Source organism: Elephas maximus, chromosome 16 (assembly GCF_024166365.1).
Source record: "Elephas maximus indicus isolate mEleMax1 chromosome 16, mEleMax1 primary haplotype, whole genome shotgun sequence".
NCBI classification, from domain to species: Eukaryota; Metazoa; Chordata; class Mammalia; order Proboscidea; family Elephantidae; genus Elephas; species Elephas maximus.
Window position 1 is genome coordinate 10,108,088 of NC_064834.1, and position 18,792 is coordinate 10,126,879.

At 44.7% G+C, this 18,792-nt stretch overlaps 1 protein-coding gene across 12 annotated transcripts in view; it reads left to right on the forward strand.

The window, feature by feature from the left end:
- The window catches only part of KCNMA1 (potassium calcium-activated channel subfamily M alpha 1), a 916,342-nt gene that overhangs the window by 590,755 nt on the left and 306,795 nt on the right, over positions 1 to 18,792 (forward strand). For 11 of the 12 annotated variants that reach the window (XM_049856148.1, XM_049856139.1, XM_049856140.1 and 8 more), the window contains 3 exons: positions 1,646 to 1,721; positions 4,173 to 4,343; positions 6,063 to 6,154. In XM_049856148.1, the coding sequence (XP_049712105.1) occupies positions 1,646 to 1,721; positions 4,173 to 4,343; positions 6,063 to 6,154 (339 nt within the window). Of the gene's footprint in view, positions 1 to 1,645; positions 1,722 to 4,172; positions 4,344 to 6,062; positions 6,155 to 6,258; positions 6,351 to 18,792 lie in introns of all 12 variants that reach the window. The other variant, XM_049856151.1, reaches the window with a different exon arrangement.

An 18,792-nucleotide genomic window follows, 5' to 3' on the forward strand; every position in this document is an offset into this window, starting at 1 on the left:
TGGGCAGGAAAGTCACCTGCTGTCAGCAGCATTCCAGGAGACTTAGCCCAGTGGGAGTGAACAGGATGAAGTTCGGTGGGGAAAGTATGGACAAAGAGACCAGTTCATTCAGTACATATCCACAGAGGCCCTACTGCACACCAGGGACTCACTGCTCTGGGACCCAGAGGAGAATAAGACTGACAAGGGCCCTGCTATCATGGAGCTTAAAATTTAGTAGGTTCCAGTTAACCCACTCAAGGAACACCAGTGAATGTTACAACCATTAAGTATCAGGCTGTTGGAGGACAGGATATTAGTATTGTCTCAAAGTCTCACCTCAACCAAACCAAAGCCCAAACCCTTTGCTATCAAGTTACAGAGCAGAGGTGCTCCATAGCCTTGCTTCCATGGCACTGCTGGGCAGCCTTTAGCCTGGTGTAGTCCAGGGCAAGTCTCGCCCCACAGACAGCTTATTAATTACAGAGGTATGTGGGTGCCTTCCAGTGGAGAGATCTGGCATGCCCCTCTTAACCAGGTGACCAGACCTGGTGTCGCGGAGTTGGGACATCCTGATATGATGCCATTTTGGCAGAGTATTAAACCAGAACCTAATCATGAGGAAAGGGTCAGACAAATCAAGACTGTGAGGCATTCTACAAGACAGGTTAGCCTGGGTTCGTATAAAAGTCAAATGTCATTAAAAACAAACAAAGGAGGGCAAGGGGAGGTATTGTGTATCGAATAAAAGAACTAAAGCAGAGATTGGCAAATTATAGCCCATGGTCCAAATCTAGCCCCTGCTTGTTTTTGAAAATGAAGTTTTATTTGGAATACAGCCACACCCATTCCTTTAGATGTTGCCTGAAGTTGGTTTCATGCCATAGTGGCAGAGTTGGGTAGTTACAAAGACACCATATGGCCCACAGAGCCTAAAATATTTTCTATCTAGCCCTTGACAGAAAAAGTTTCCTGACCCCTGGGTCAAAATGATATAATAACCAAATGCAGTATATAAACCTTGATTAGTTCCTGGATCAGGAAGAAAAATGTATGTATAAACAACTTTAGGAACAAATGGAGAAGTTTAAATAAAGACCGCAAATTAGATGATGGTGCTTAGTTCACATTAATTTTTTTATGCATGATAATGGCATTGTGATTATGTTACAAAATGTCCTTCTTCTTGGGAGCTGAGTCTGGAAGTATTTGGTGGCTATGTCATGATGTCTACAACTGTCTTACAAATGGTTCAGTCAAAAAAAAAAAAAGGAATAGAAAATAATATACAGAGATAAAGCCAGTGTGACAAAATATTAATAATTGGTCAGTCTAGGTGAAGGGTGTGCGAACATTCATTGTAGTATTTTTTCTATAGGCTTGAAGATTTTGAAAATAAAACTTGTGAAATTTTTTCATTTTAATTTTAACAGTATTGGAGTGCCTTAAGTTAGAGGCCACGCGCAGTAGCCCAGATGAAACATTCCCGTAGGCTCTGGCCTGCCCTTCACGCCTGCCCTACTGAACGCCAACCACCTTCCTGCCCATCCCTTACGATGGAGTTGACTTACCTCTCGCCTAAAGGAGGCGCTGTTACTCTAAGGCAGCCCCAACACGGTCTTGTCTTTGTAACCTGGGGATTTTGCTTGTTGTCTCTTTTGTACAGTAATTCCATCAAGCTGGTGAATCTGCTGTCCATATTTATCAGCACGTGGCTAACAGCAGCCGGGTTCATCCATTTGGTAAGTATCCTGGAAGACCCTCTCAGCTCTGGCTTTCTTGCAACCAGCCCTTCTGTGAGCCACTTCATTACCTGAAATTTCTCACGCTGGAGAGAAACTTCAGCCCAGCTGTAGAATTCAGGAAAAGGGGAAGCAACTGCACAGTTGTCTGGGTTTTCAACCCTTTTACCCCAAACTAGTTCCAAATGGTGAGTGATGTTGGTGCTATTAACCTGCGTGTTCCGGTTCACCAGGACTGCAGTGGGCTTTGGTTGATTTTTCATCCTGTGTGCAATAACCCAACTGAGCCACAAGATGGCAGTGCTTCCTCAGGAAACACCTGGTAGAGGCCTGGGGAGGAGGTTACGTTTGACGCACACACCTTTTAGTAAAGGACAAATTCGCATCTCTCAATTTCTCTCCACTTTCCCTTCACAAAAAGCCACCTTAGATTCTTTTGCCTGATTGCCTGTCATTTTGTACCTCAAAAATGTTAATTCAAATTAATGTGACTCTCTGAAAGCCTCATATTATTAAGTCAAGCTGTTCTCACCTTCCCAGAGCACATATTTTTCCCTGCCTTTAGAGACCACAGCTATTGTTGGAAACACATTTCCTATCAACACAAATTGTTAGACTGGAAGGAGTCCCATCTAACTAGGAAGCTTTGAATAAAGGTGCCCTTCCCTCGCTGAGCCTCTGTTTGTGTGAAGAGTTTGTTATTGTTGTTAGTTGCTGTTGATGACTCAACGCAGCCCCATGCGTGCAGAGTGTAACTGCGTTCCGTAGCATTTTCAAGGCTACAACCTTTCTGAAGTAGATCTCCAGTAGCTTGCCAGGCCTGTCTCCCGAGGCACCTCTGGGTGGGTCAGAATCCCGAACCTTTCAGCTAGTAGTGAAACACTTGACCTTTTGTGCCACCCAGGGGACCCCCGTGTAAGGGCTATAAGTGAGCATCTAGTTCCCCACCGTGTGGGATTTATGTAGTTATCGTCCTCAGGAAGACAGACCTGGGCTGGAAGTTGGGAGGCTCTGGTGGTTCCCCACTCAACCCTTTATGCCGATAGGATTCTTGGCTCAAATCACGTTTACATGAATCACCCCAGTTCTTGTTGCAACCTGGTGCCAAGCTCTAAAAGCATACATGTAGGAGAGATAGTGGTCTTCAGGTGGCAGGTGAGCCCACCTTACAGAGCTGTTACGTGAAATACTTTCTGGGTCACCTGGAAACCACCATGAACATGGCATGTTGAGGACAAGCTTTGATGTGAGTGAAAGAGCCCAGGTCCTGGAAAGGGTCTGCAGAGGTTGACGGTCACAGGAGTTCACTGTCCAGTGGCCAATAGGCCTGGGGTCTGGGGTAGTAGATGGGATCCAGCCCAGCCACTTGCTGGCAGTCAGAGATACAGTATCTTTCCTGTCTGCCTCGTGATGTTGTTGGCAGATCAAATATGATGCGGCAACAAGGAAGTGTTTTGCAAAGTCTGAAGCAGGGGTGGGAAAACCACAGCCTTCTGGCCAGATCTGACCGTGCCCATTCTTGTAAATATTGCCTTTGGCTGATTTCAGAGTCCCTGTTAAGCACTTGACTACTAAGTAAAAGATTGGAGGTTTGAACCCACTCAGAGTCCCCTTGCTTCTGAAAGGTTGCAGCCTTGAAAACCCTATGGACCAGTTCTACCCTGACACAACAGGTAGGGTTGCCATGAGTTGTAATCGACTCAATGGCAACTGGCTTATGGCTGCTTTCACACTACAATGGCACAGCCCCGTGGTTGCAACAGAGAGCCAAGCTGAAAATATTTACCCTCTGACCTTTTAGGGAAAAAGTTTGCAGGCCCTTGGTCTAAAGCGTTGATCAAATGCACATTGTTCTCATGAGCTCACACTTCCTATTCCCAGGGAAACTCTTCACCCCGAAGGGCAGAGCCCATTGTAGACATTCTACGGAGGAGTTGAGCAGGGTGGTTCATCTCTGAGAGACACTTGGAAGTCTGTTTGGGATAGGGGCATCACATCCGAAGGAGCAAGCTCACCAGGCATCTTGTTGGTCAAAACTATGACAGGAGGAGGCCCTCAGTGGGGGGGGACAGTGTGAGTGACCAGGCCTCTGAGATTTAGCAGGAACTCACACAGGAAGGTCAGGGAAGGGCTCTCGGGCTTTGTTCCTTGAAGAGAATGCTATAAAATCTGTCCAGAGACGATGCCCCCAAATTCAGCTGGCCTGAGCTGGGATATTTCCTCCCCTTCCTTCCACTCTGCGCCCTAATCAGCTCGGAGGGTCTTCTTCTAATACAACCCCATTTCCCCATCACCTGCTCAGCCATCATCTAGAGAGCTGCACCCAGGGTGCCAGGCGCCTTACGTGGAGGGCCATGTGGGTCAGGACACGGCCTCCTGGGGCTCTTATGCGTCCTGGTTTATTATATACATAGTTTTGTTTTCTTTTTCTCTCCTGTCTCTTTGCATTAGGTGGAGAATTCAGGGGACCCATGGGAAAACTTCCAAAACAACCAGGCTCTTACATACTGGGAGTGTGTCTATTTACTGATGGTGACCATGTCCACCGTCGGCTATGGCGATGTTTATGCAAAAACCACACTTGGCCGCCTGTTCATGGTCTTCTTCATCCTCGGGGGACTGGTAAAAACTCTTTATATTATGATGCTGACTTGTGTGGTCATCGATGTTCTCTATTATCTGCTTCCTTAAAGCATTGTAGTATTATATCGTGTTTCTGTGTTAGAAACAGGTGCTTGTCTTAGTGTTACGATCCAGCTAAGTACATACAAGCAGGTTGGTGACTTTTCTACAGGCTCTTTGGTGTATTAAGTTTGTTTCCTGTAGACAGGGAACGATACCACCCAGGTACAGTGCCCTTGTCAGGGACAGCAATATAGCCAGGAGCAAACCTAAGTGTCTTAAGAGAGTGACAGTGTTAATAAGTGAGAGAGTGCTCATCCCTTAGTAATGGAACTCAAGATCTGATATTCTGCCAGGACGGTTGCTGTCACCTGACCCTTGGTAGATGCTGTTGGTACTTTGTAGACAGTTGACAGTTTCAAGACCCCACCTTCCCCCTTCAGGCTCCTCCCTAAAATTCCAACAAACGCTGTGGCTGGGGTCTGCCCTAGAGAGTCAGTACCCACAGCAGAGGTACCTACTGGTACAGGTGGACGTCACCCATGAGCAGAACGCAGTTTTGCGAACAGCCAGCTCCACCATGCAGCGACACATGGGGTATTTTCCCACCGCCTTTGTAAGCCAGAAGTTCTCCCTGTTTGCAGTTCCTTCTGTGCAGATCTCTGTGTAGCACTCACATGTCGCTTAGGATGGACCATCCAAAGGCGATTTCTGGCAACACGCTGGCGGTTGCTGCATTTTGTCTTTCAAAGCCACTCATTTTAAGTTTTAGAATTTTTTTTTTTTGCTGTACGTGAGGTAGGTGATTCAAATCCTAATTCACACTCGGCTTTCATTTTCGTACACCACACGCACATTTATATTTCTTTATGCATACGTATCTGTCTATTTTGTATGCATGACATATACGTTAAAAATGTATGTAAATGTACGTGTGTGTATGCATTAACGCAAGCGTTTCTCCAGCGTCCGGGACGTCCCTGTAGATGATGAGACCCAGTTATCAAAAAGCAGGGCCTAGGAATATCCCGCCACAAGCAAGATGTTTGTTGGACAAAACATGGCAGCTTCGTTTTCCTCCCTGCTCTCCTTTCCTCCCATGTGATCCCGAAATTTACCTTCTGTGCTTTTTAGTCATTTTTTTTTTTTTTAATGGAAAGGTTTACTGTTTTTACAAATTTTCTTTTGACATTTACTGTCTTTAATAACTCATAAAGGCATTGGTTCTCCTTTGAGTTTTAATTAGAAAGGCCTTCTCTCACAGCAGTGTGTGTGTGTGTGTGTGTAATTTCGCTAGCATGCACCCCTTTAAATTATTTCTCTTCAGAAAGAAGAGTTAAATCCCAACTCATTTATTCCTGTCTCCTTGGTACTTTTCTCAACTGTGGTTTTTGTTTGTTTGATTTTTGTATTTTGCTCTTTTTAGTTATTTAGGTTAGCTAATACTTTATTTTGTCCTGTGTGTTTTCAGGATCTTACACTTTTTTGTGCTTTTATTTATTTTTTTAATTTATTTTGTCCTGTGTGTTTTCAGGATCTTACACTTTTTTGTGCTTTTATTTATTTTTTTAATATAATCAAATATATTAATATTTACCTTCACAGTCCTATTCCTTTTGTGTTTTCAGATCTTAGCACCCACCCCCCTTCTGAAAAAGGTCACCCCCTTTCTTTGGCCTGTCTTTTTAGTCTCTATTCTGTCTCCTATCTTCTCCTCAGGCCATGTTTGCCAGCTACGTCCCTGAAATCATAGAGTTAATAGGAAACCGCAAGAAATACGGGGGCTCCTATAGTGCGGTTAGTGGAAGAAAGTAAGTATGCCAAGAGGTTTTGCTGCCTCCACTGTGAGAGTCCTCTCTGCATGCCATTTTTTTTTTTTTTTTTTGGCTCTTGTTTCTTTGTTTCATGCATGTAGGCAATGTTTGCCCGCTACGTGCCCGAAATTGCTGCTCTCATCCTGAATCGGAATAAATTCGGCGGGACTTTTAACAAACATGGAGGCAGAAAGTAAGTCAGTTGCATCAGAGAAGATGTGGTTGAGTGACTTTCAAGAGTCTTTCTGGTGCTGACACCTGAATTTGGCCCCTGTCCTGCTCCCCCAGGGGGCTTCTATGAGGGAAGGGTTACACTCTGAGACATGGGCTGTGTTACCAGGGGTTACCTCAACAAGCTGTCACACTTGGGCCACCTCCCTAGGCCTTGTTCACACTCACCGTTTTCTTTCCCACTCATCATTTCCCAGAGGAATGATAGATTTGTCCTGGAAGGGGTTCATATATAACTAGGCCCATATTTTCTGTCCTGACTCCTAATAAGTAGACCACACTCATTTGTTCTTCGCATCAACGGCTTAGTGACTCACTTCTGGTCTTCCAAAGTAATGTGACATTTGTGTGGTGATAACATGGGATGATACTCTAATAGGGACATTCTAGAGAAGGCAAGATCGAGGTCTTCTTACTGTGAAGGCATTGTGGCCACCAGACAACCAGTTCTCCTCTTTAGCCAGGAGGCACCGATCTCATCCTCAGAGGGACTCATTGCTGTATTGAAATTGCTTCTGGGCAAGAAATACTACATTTGTGGTATGTCTGGGCACTACATAGTGTTCCTGATGGATCTTTTGTTTGCCTTCCCATACATGAATGCTTTTCTCCTGGAGACTTTCGTTTTGTTCTCAGATGTCTTTAATAGCAGTATCAGTGTGTGGGTCTAACACTGACCAGAGCTTCTCTCTGAAGAAAGTGGCAGAATGTCACCATCCCTGCTCTCTGTTAGAGCACTGTCCTGAGAGAAGATGTTAAGTGGGAGGCAGGGCGACAGCAACTATTCTTTGTTTTCTTAAAGCTTTTTCTCGGACAGTCAGGTTGGTTTGTTTTTGTTCTTGAGGAATAATTCACATGAAGTGTTTGCATCTCTAGTGTAGAGCCTGAGGAGTTTTTACCTGCCTGCACACCCCATACGTGCCACCCAGGTCCGGATATAGAGTATTTTCATCACCCCAGAAAGTTCATTCATACCTCTTCCCAGTCATGGAAGTTTCTAGAGCGGAACTGTTCCCCCACCCCCATTTATTTTAAAATGAACTCTAGAATAGCCTGTTTTGTTTTGTTTTTCAAGTAAAAATAAAAGAAAGCCAGTAGCCTTATGTTTTCCTCAGCTGCCTGCTCTTCACTGTGACAGGAGGCCCTGTTGCCTGGAGCCAACCCTGCTTGCTGATCAGGGATCCCACTGCATGCCGAGCTCAGGTGTCCAGGCCACTGTTTAGCAAATGAGTAGGTGGAAAAAGAGGCTCATTTTCTTCAACTACCCACAGGACACCAGTTTCCTTTCAAAGGAACAGAGGACAGTGTGGGGGAGGAAGCCAGTTGGCGTCTTCTCTGTGGAGGCAGCACACTCCTCCACCTTCCCTCTAATAGAGTCCTCCTCTTCCTATTATCTTAACTGCCCTGGATGAGGCGAGGACCAAGCTGTTCCCATTTCTGGGCCATTGGTTGGATCCAAAAGGCCAAATAAGTTCAGAGACTGCCCTTGATAATCTGTCATATGCCAAGAGGAAAACAGCGTCTCTTGGTTCAGGCATTAAGGTGAGGACAGGTCGCCATAAGGCAGAAGGCATTTGAGGGCCTGGGCTCTCTTTGTGGCCTCCAGCCCACTGTCTAAGCCAACATTTCCTTATCCCTGCCTCTGAAGAAGTCAATAAAATCAATAGCCCTGAGGTCTATGTTGAAAATATTTCTTGACTATCACTCCAGGTCATTTTTTTTCCAAAGTCGTTTCTCTAGTCCAGTGTGGGTGGGCCTGGTGGCTAGCAGCTTTTGTTGACGAATGACCAGATGAGGCCCTCGGACCAGCGTTCACTCACCAGCCTGTGGTCTGGTCCAGTCATCTTTTCTGCCTTGTTACTTCAACCTCCACATGCTGGGGACTTCAGATCACAGTCTTCCCGCAGCTTTTGTTCTTGCTTCATAATCTTTTATCACCGCTTTAGGCCTGGTTCTCTCTCTCTTTTTTTCCTCCCTTTATGAAAATGCACACTTTGCTTTTAATGTTCTCTTTGGGGTCTCCAATGCCCCTGACCCCTCAGACAGGATCAGTTTGTGTCTTCAGCACTGGGACTGTTCGCTTTACTTTGCATATTGTTTCCTGGTTCAAAAGCTAATTACTAAGTAGTTTAAAGAAGCCCTTTGGTCACTTAAATCTTTCATCAGAAAATATCAGCTTGGGAAGGGAACAATAATAAAGGGCCATTAGCACCCTTTGTTTGATGTTGTTTTTCCAGTCAGTAGAACAAGATTGATGAAATGTTATGTTTGGCCAAAATTTGAGTTTTCATTTGGAATTCAGTGTTGAGAGAATGGGCTGTCAGAATCAATAAGTTTTCTTTCGCTTGGGATATGGGCATGTGGTAGTAATTAGCAATATAAGGTCTTTAGTTGAGCAACCAAGCATGGATTCTGGCAGCAAACATAATGAGAAACTACAGTCGTTCTATTTCTAACGTCAAAAAGTTTCCAGATAAAATTAAACGCATTTGCAAAATGAAAGCAGCTAAACTTTGTTGAAAGATGAAGTTCAGACTCTTAAAATAGCATGCTGTGCTCCGCGTTTTTGTGTGTGCATAAATATGTGTGCTGTACTCACAGACACACGCACGTATACTCTTCTCCCCAGAATCAAATCAAATGAATGCCCAGGGAGTAATTGGAACATATACATATAAAGGGATTTGTCTATGTGTGCATATTTTATTCAGAAATAACCCCTCTGACAATGCATTAACTTGTCAGAGAACTCAAGGTAACTGGTAACCCAAAGCTACAGAGACACAAAACTTTGAAATTCAAAGGTTATTTGGAGTAAAAACAAATTTAGTCAGGGAAGCTCAGGGTTTTGTTTATTCAAGACCCAATTTCAGGCTATTGGAGATTATAAAGATTTCATTGGCACCTGATTTTCAGTTTTAATTTACGTGTGTGGCATGATGTAAACAATTTGCAGAAATGTCTTCACCCTCAACATGTTATCAAGGACCTAGAGTGGTTCCCGGCGTTATGTTCATCAATATTCCTCACCTGACTGACCTCCCACTGGACATCCCAAGCCAGTGGTTGCTGCGGGTGCTTGTGTGTGCACCAGCTATTATTTATCATTATGATGCATTAGGGCACCTAGGAAGAAGAGCCCAGCAGCGTAGTGGTTAAGAGCTCGGCTGCTAACCAAGAGGTTGGCAGTTCGAATCTACCACATGGGCTCACCCTGAGTTGATGTTGACTCGGTGGCAACTGGTTTGGTTGGAGTGTAAAAAAACCAAGGGGTCATTGTAAGACCGAGGCAGTGGATCTCTCCATATTGGAGGTACTGAGGACAATTAGCCTATTGGGCTAGACCCTGAGTTTTATTCAAAAGGATAGCCCCTTCCACAGCCTGGCCCCCCTCAGCTGTTGCTATGGCCTTCAGGCTCCCCACTCATGCTGCCTCTTCCCATAACCCCTTGCAGCATTCCCCAGAGGCATCCTCTCTGGGTGTGACTCTGCCCACTCCTGGATAGTTTATGGGAACTGACAAGATCGTGGTCTGAGGTCACATGGCCAAGGGCCATAGAAAATAATTGGCCACAGGGAAAAATCCGTCTGCCCTTAACTCCTTTGTCAGAAGCAGTGAGGCTGGGGTTTCATCCAGAACTTGTATTTACCGTGACTGGGCTTTTGTGGCCCGAAATTCACTCACTCATAGGCCACATAGTTGTGACAGTCAGAGTGGGATGAGTTTCCATTATCCTGCTGATTCCTGGTAGGCACATGCTGAGGGGGCACATAGAAGAGAGGAGTGAAGAATGAAAGACAAACCTGTTGCTGTCGGATCCATTCCAACTCCTGGTGACCCTATAGAGTAGAACGGACCCACAGGGTTTCCAAGGCTGGAATCTTTACAGAAGCAGACAGCCACCTTTCTCCTGCAGAGCAGCTGGTGGGTTTGAACCACCAACATTTAGGTTAGCAGACTAGCAATTAATCACTGTGCCACCAGGGCTCCTTTATAAAAGACAAGGAGTAGGCAAAGGGATGGCAGGACAGGGAATATGATTAACTTAGGAAGGGTCCTCTGGCTTAATGAGGAAGCGGAGCCCCTGTTCTGGCTGTGGCAATAATTACCACAGGCTAACCTGGCGCTCACTCCACGAAGACCGTCTGTCAAACGTGAGTGCTGGTGCTTCTCTTGGAACGCTTCCTTATAGAGGCAGAAAGGGGTGCTGCATACTTCTGGACATGAGGATGCCGGTCAAGAAAGCCCAGCACTCTAGCCTGCCTTACATGACAGAAATGATGACAACCAGGATACTCCTTAGAAGCAAGGATGGCGAGACTACATCTCACATACTTTGGACATGTTATCAGGAGGGATCAGTCCCTGGAGAAGGATATCAATGCTTGGTAAAGTAGAGGGTCAGTGGAAAAGAGGAAGACCCTCAACGAGGTGGATTGACACAGTGGCTGAAACAGTGGGCTCAAGCGTGGCAACAATTGTGAGGATGGCGCAGGACTGGGCGGTGTTTTGTTCTGTTGTACGTAGGGTCGCTGTTAGTTGGAACTGACTTGATGACACCTAACAACAACAACAACTACAAATAGTTGCTCTTTCTTAATCTTCACACCGACCCTGTGAGGCAGGTACTGTCATCATTTCCCTTTGGGATGGATGAGGATACTGAGGAACAGAGTGGTTAAGTAACTTACCTGACGTCATACAGCTGGTAGAGGTGGAACTGGGATTTGAACCTGGGGCAGTCTAATCCACTGAGCCGTACTGCCTCCCCAGATCATCTCTCGAGGCCCCTGTCAGGTCTAAACTCAGTGATCCTATTGTTGTATGTCTCCCCTACCTGTACTTATAAGCATGGCCAGAAACCTGTGTCCACCAGGGAGGGGATTAGAATGGTGTGAGTTTCACTTTGGGTCTGTCTCCTCTTCCTGCCCACCCACTGCCTCTAACAGTCCTGGCCCAAAGATCAAGGAAACGAATGGGGGAGGGGAAATAAAAGAATTTCTTCCTTGATTGTTTTCATTTGGCTAAAGAAGAAATGTAATTACTTGTACACTTGCCACAGTGAGAAGCTTTCAAAGATAGACAGATGGTTGTCCCAAGTGAGATTTGTGGCTTATTTATGAATTTCAACACTTTCAACCCCTTCTGTGCCTCCCTCCTTTCTGAGTAGTTCATTTCCTGGGTTACTGGCTGTGGTGAATTATACTAGTCTTCTAGAACTTGGGCTCTCTTCTGCAAAGATTCAACACACGTACCAGGGAGGTACAACATGCATGCTATCTTAAGAACCCTCCTTGTCCTGGCAGTTTCATCTATCTGTGCTCTTTAATTCTCTGCTGGGTCTGCAGCCCAGCTCAGCGCAGTTGTCTGGTGGTGGTGGTCTCACAGCTGTCTGTGAATGTAACCTCACTGTATCCCCTTGGAGGGAGTTGGGGACATACGGCTTCAATCTCAGATGTGGCCTCATTATTGTAAGGGGCCTCAAAACCACACGGGTGGGGAGGGTTTATCATGCTTTTCCATGTAAAAATGAAACTAGATGCTTTATTATGTGCTTTAAATGCTTCTATTTTAAAGAGCGTCCAATGGTTTAGGACACAATTTCAAGAACTAAAAACAGCTAGGTGCATCGACCTGCCTCAGCGGCCGTTCCTGTTGTCCATCTCCACTGGTTCTTTCACTCCATCCGAGGGCATTCACTGAGTGCTTACTGTGTACCAGGCACAACGCTGGGCTGTGTTGGATGGTAGATTCCGTGGTGAACCACCTGTGCAATCTGTCCTCATGAAGTTCATAGTCTCGAGGCTGCTGACAGTGAAAAGGAATATAACTAAAGAAATATACCAATTACAAATTTTAATACGTGCTGGACAAACAAAAACGGACTGAGATTCTCTGAGAGAGAAAAACAGAGGTTATTCAAGCTACATTAAATAGTCCAAGGAGGTGACACCTCAGAGGAAATGATGTTAAAGCTTGTTCAATGACCACTTAACCCAGCTTGTGTTATCTCCTAAACTGAGGTGAGCTAATACCCTAGGTTTTCAAGTGCAGGTACATGAACCCCTCTTGCAATTATTAGTCTTTAGTTCTAACTCCAAAGGGGTAAGCTAATTTGTCTCTCAGGCTCTAACTTGCCTGAATTGCACTCTCCTGTGACTTATCCGGAGAGGGCATCCCGCTTGCCTTTGCAAGTTCCTTATTGTTGGATCCGTATTTATCTCTGTCTTTCTTCTTATCAGAAATAGACAGGCCTCTCATCTCCCTCATAATCCTTTGTTCCTTTCTGGGACCTTTTATTTTCTTGGCTTTCTTGTATCAACATGAAATCTGACTCCGTTTTCTCCACCACCCTTGAGAGATTTTGTCTGCCTTGGTTCTAGACCATTTTTTAAAGGAATTGGAATTTGAAACAGTCTGCTAAGTCGGAACATGAATTCTTTCTCTCTCAAAGACTCATTTACCAAATTTTTATGCAAATAGTGTGTGCCTTCCACTTTTGTTTGCCAAACGTTCCCTCTCCCCCTGAGGTGTTTTCATAAACACGCTATGCCAATTTTATTTTACATGTTGCTATATAAAAAAAGAAAAATTACCATAGCCTGTGTATGAAAATACCTCATGAGGGGAAGGAGCTTTTGGCAAACAAACGTAGAAGGTGCACAATATTTGCATAAAAATACGATAAGCCATTCCCCGTTCTCCCATATTCTGCCCTCACCAAAGAACTCACAGGAGCTTTGTCCTTCATTGTTCCACAGGTGTTTACTGAGGGCTTGCTACCTGCCAGGCATGGGGACAGATGTACTTCTACACACCCATAAAAATCTGCAAATATGCCACGTCACTCTTTAGCTACACATTGTATTACTTCTGGGTTGGTTGGGAAATTCACACTCGGAGCTTATTTAAACCTCCCGGCCTGGTTCCAGGAGGTGATGGTCTTCCTAAAATAACATTTTCATCTCTACTCTGTCTGAGAAAGCCCAGCCTCTCGCACTCAGGAATAGGGTTCAGGGTTAATTCATGGGGTGTTGACTGGGGCTGAGTACTGAGGGCCCCCTTTCCTTTCTTGTTTATGTGTCTCCTGAACGCCGCTCACTCTCACTTCTCTGCAGGCTGCAAGGGACAGACTGCTCTCATGAGGGAGGTTTTCTATAAGATGTCATTTATGACTTCTCTATCACAGACATTCCTTTAATCCTCTGAAGACATCTCTCTGGTTGAAATGTGACTGAAGCTTTGCATTTTACACAAACTTAGCTTCTTGGTCAAATAAGCCATTAAGCTATCTCATTGCATGGCCCATGTGACTCCCCAGCCCCAACTCCCCAGCAATTTCTTCAGATGCCTACATTTTAAAAGCCATAAATTAGCAAATCATCAACATATCACCAGGAAGGATCATCTGGTAGCGATTCTAGTCAGAAGGAAACACAGGCCTCAATAAGCGATCTTCACAAAGATATGAAGAACTGTAGACAGACAGGTACAGTAAATAGGAAGACAAACAGATAATTCAAGTTGACAGACCATCTTGGACTGATTAAGCATTCTGCTTTGATTAGCATTAAACATTTTGGGAAGGAAAAGAAATGCGATTGCCCTAATACCTTGGAAAAATGACCCTTTGACTGCTTCTGAAATTCAGTACAGAGGGGCAGATACCAAAAGCAAGTGTCATTAGATGCTGTATCGTATAATGTAATATGCCAGGTATTCCTGTCTGACAGGAGGGGTCTTGGCGGGTGTGGACCTGAGCTCTTCTTTCTTTGCATCTGTTTCGGATTCGTCTAAGCCACATCTTCAGTCCCTTTCAAACTATTTAAGGAGACTTGGATGCATATTAAGTGAATTTCCTGATACACTAATGGAATGAAGCCTTGCCCCCCTCCGCTCCCCTTGCCTGCTGTCTCTCTCCCTTCCACACACTTACCAAAATGTTCCAGCTATTGTTCTGAAAACAAGAATAGAAATGGAGGTGGGAGATCTATTTAGTACCTAAAAAAAAAAAAAAAAAAAAGTCATGTTTAAGCTTAAAACTTTGCTCTCATATATTTATACTTCCACACACAAAAAAGAATTCTGAATATGATTTTTTGTAATTATAATCCCTGATTATTATTTCTGCTCAACCTCACATTTGATGGGTAAACCCTTACTGGTAGATTCAGGATCAAAAGAAGAAATGCAAACTCCAGAGATGAAGTCCCACCGTGTTTCCTGTCTTCCTTCTATGCAACTCATTCTGACAGAAGTTTCTCCAAAGCTGTGCAAAGCTGTTTCTGGTAGACTGTGGGTTCGTTCCATTGCTGCTGCCATCATACATTGAACATAAACCAAGAAACTTTCTAACTGACCAAGTCCACTGTCTCTTTTTGTTAAAATACTATAGTAGCTAATGCAGGGTGAAAATCACAGAGATCAGAATCTGTTGCTAGAGGGGCTGTGTCTCCATACTTGGGTTTTTAGTAATGACATCACTTGTCCTTTCCTGGTGTTGCCTGACAATGGCCTGCTCCCACCCCCAGAACCCAGGGGATCTTTATCCCCTCTTTCTGGTAGCTTCTTCAATAAGGGGACATAGAAGCTGCTCGGAGATAGATGTATCCCATCTCTGAGAGAAGCTTTATGACGTTAGCCAACAGCCGCAAAAGGCAAATGCCAGTCACTGTGCAGAACAGCTTTAGGTAAGCACCCATCCCAACATGTTTGCTCAACCAACAATTACTCGAACTCCTACCATTTGCCAAGCACCATGGTGGGCGCTGTGGTTAAAAGGATGAAGAAGATGTGATTCTTGGTGTCTCAGAACTTATCTGAGTCTTTAGACCCATCAGGACCACCCAAGGAACCAGTGGCACCCAAGCAAAAAATTATATAGGAGCCCTGTCCCAGTGAAATGCTCTTTTGGCAGGAATTTTGTTCAATAAAATCATGAAGGTGTAAAACAATCATGAAGGTGACAAGCATTTTAGAGAGATTGCTGCTAAAAGCATTTCATAATTCATATCTTCCAAAGTACCCACTGGCAGAGTTTTGGGCAGAGGTAACAGAAAGGTGCCTAGCGTACCTAAAAACCTGTGGATCTAACAGTGCCCCCAGTACAAGAGGGGTGCAGAAAGGTTTGGAAGGGTAGGGAGGTGCTGACGCTACTCTGCGGGCTGCTCCATTTCTGTGCCTCTCCGTCCTCTGTGGGGCATATGCCTTAGCAAGCCCTGGATTCCCCCTGTTCTGTGTGTAACAGGTGCTGAAGGCCCGATGAAGCATATGCAAGTGTGTTGCGTCTACTCACGGTAAATGGCTAGCAGTATGTGTGAGCTGGGCCAACACCTTGGGTGTGGCTGAGGGACAAGGCAAGGATATGCCAACTCTATTGTCATGGAGGAAACCCTGGTAACATAGTGGTTAAGAGCTACCTTTGCTAACCAAAAAGGTTGGCAGTTCGCATCCACCAGGCGCTCCTTGGAAACTCTGTGGGGCAGTTTTACTCTGACCTATATGAGTTGGAATTGACTTGACAGCAATAGGTTTTCTTATTATTTTTTTTTAATTGTATGGGAGGGTCACTCCCAACAGCATGTGCTGTAAAACATGATACATGACTTACTAGAGTGTTAGAGATGGAGAAGGGGCTTCCTTTGCTAGGCAAAGCTAGCATGCCTCACCCTCTCCATGGCAAAATTAAGAGCCAGCTCTTTGCTCTGGCTCATTCTTCCTCTGTTTCACCTTCATTCTCAAAGGGTGAGACTGACCTTTGCGTACCTTGATCATCTGTGTTTTCAGTCTCTGCTTGGTCAGAGGCGGCATTATCAAGCGGAGACAGACAAGTCTGCTTTGGTCTGAATAGAGGAAAGCACCATCCAGGGTCCCAACCTCTCTGCAAGAGCAGAGACCCAACTAAGATTGGGAGAGTCAGGCCAAGAGGATACTAGCTTGTTTAAAAATGGCCAAAGGGCTCCTAGTCTGAAGTAGCATGCAGAGGGGTGAGGGCGTTGGGGAGAGACATAGGAATGACCAATGCAATTTGTGAGTTGAGCCGCTGTGGGATTGCTTGCTTAAGGAAACTGTATAATTGCGACCCTAGGAAGGAAGAAAGGAAAGGAGGAGGAGAAAGAAGGAAAAAAAAAGTGGTGATGATAATACCTACATCCTGGGTTATCATGAAAATTAAACGAGAAACTAAAGGTAAACAAGTATACCAGTTAGGGTTCTTCGGTTGCAGGCAGCAAAAACGGGTTTTTGCTAACTTAAGGAGAAAAGCATTTTTATTAAGGTCACAGAGCATCTTACAGACTCTAAGGGAAAGCTGAAAGATCCCAGAAAGGACAGATAAGAACCAGCGACGCAGAGCCTCTGGGATTTTAGGAAGTAGAACCTCAGGAGAAGTCTTTATAGGGCTTTGCTATCGGAATGAATCATTCAAGACTTGAATTCAGAAGAGAAAGCACTGACTGGCCTAGTTTGGGCAGGGAACCTTGATTATAGGTCCCAAGACTATATCTGATTCGGGAGTGATGGTTGTTAGAAGGAGGGTGCATTCTGAAGAGCAAAAACAACGAATATCTCCCGCATTGAGGCTCTCAAAAAAAAATAATAATAATTTTTTTTTTCTCCTAAGACTTGAGCAGAGGCTGCATGTAGGCTTGCTGTTGTTAGCTGCCGTGGAGTAAGCCCCTGACTCGTGGTGACCCGATGCATAATGGATCATTGTGATCCCTGGGTTTTTATTGGCTCATTTTTGGAAGTAGATTGCCAGGCCTTTCTTCCTAGTCCATCTTAGGCTGGAAGCTCTGCTGAAACCTGGTCAGCAACATGCAAGCCTCCACTGGGTAGCGGCTGCACGTGAGATACATTGACCAGTAATCAAAGCAAGCTGAGTTGTAGTCTGGTCAGGACATCCCAGCATTCTCTGTTGTGGCTGCCAGTTGTCTGTCCTCTGACCTTGGGGCTGTGTTAAACAGAGTCTTCTTTGCTGCACTGTTGGGATCAATTTCCTCAGCCTTCTGCCCCCATTTAGAGAAACAGCCTGCCTCCTCCAGACTAGCTCTATTGACAACTGGGTAAAATGATTATTTTCTTTCTCACTAGGAGGGAGAATGCTTTTCTTTCCTTTGTGATTAGCAAAGTACTAGATGTGGCAATGGGTATGAAATTATCTTATCACCCCGCCCTCCTTGATTTTTTTCGCTTAACAGGAAATGGTTAACACAAGGGTTTGGGATTGAGGATGTAATACACACTCTCAGCTGTATTGTTTTCATTTTTGTCCTCGTTACATGTACAGTTCTCTTGAGAACTTGAAACATCCTAGTAGATTGGAGGTAGCCACATCAGCCAGTGAGCTAACAGGTTTGCTGTTACCTAACTGTTAAACTACTCCATTTACCATGGCATAGGGTGTCCAAGCAAAGCTTCTCCAACCAGTACATTGGTCAACAAATTAAAGCCCCACGAGTTTTTAGGTGGAAAGATAAGCCAACACAGACCGGGTTTAGCCTTTGTTAACCCTCAATGACCTCCCCCATGTAGAAGCCAGTTCCCTTGGGACAGGCTCTCAGTAAAGAAGGGGTATAACAGAGGAAGCGGGAAGGTAGGAATTGGATTAGCTTTCTTCCCTTTCAGCTGTGGGATCATGAGGCTCAAGGGAAAAGCTGGGTAATAGTGACCCTAAGGACCTGACCCAAATCGGGGAAAGCTGCCTTAAGATGAAGCAGCCCAAAAAAGCATGACTAGGTGAGATAGAACGTAAAGACCAGAAACTTCCTAAATTTCAGCTTGCACGAGAGTCTTGGAGTAGGAGTTATGCAGATACTGAATGGTTCAAGTTCAACGTAGGAGGAAAACCATGAACTTTGAGTATTGACCGCTATGTGGTTGTGGTTGTTGGGTCTCTAACCACCCCCACTTGCTTTCTTTATGATAAAATGCTGCTGAATTCCCTTGACAAGTACTCCTTAAAATTCATTCCCATCTTGTCAGCAGCTACCAATAGGCGGGAGGCTTTGCGGGGAGGTTGGACGAGGAAAGCATGATTAGAAGGCTCAGCAAAGAGACAGAAGAGATTCTAGCATATGTATTTGATATAAATATTATAGTTTTACAGAGACATCTAGATCAATATATGCCACATTTCATCTACCTTCTTGACAAAGTGAGCACAACGTATTCGGGGAAAGCTGTATAGGATTTTCAATTTACTCTGTATGATTTATTGTGACAGGAGAGCTATGGGTTTTTTAAGTTCTTTATACTTGTTCCAGTAAAAATGGATATAGTATCTTTAAAAATAAACAGCCCAGAGCTGTGCATTTTACATTGTCTTCCTGGAGTAAGGCACTGCTCAAGAGAGATCTAAGACCTCCCCGCCCTTGGGGGACCTGGTTGCAGTCAGACTGACTTC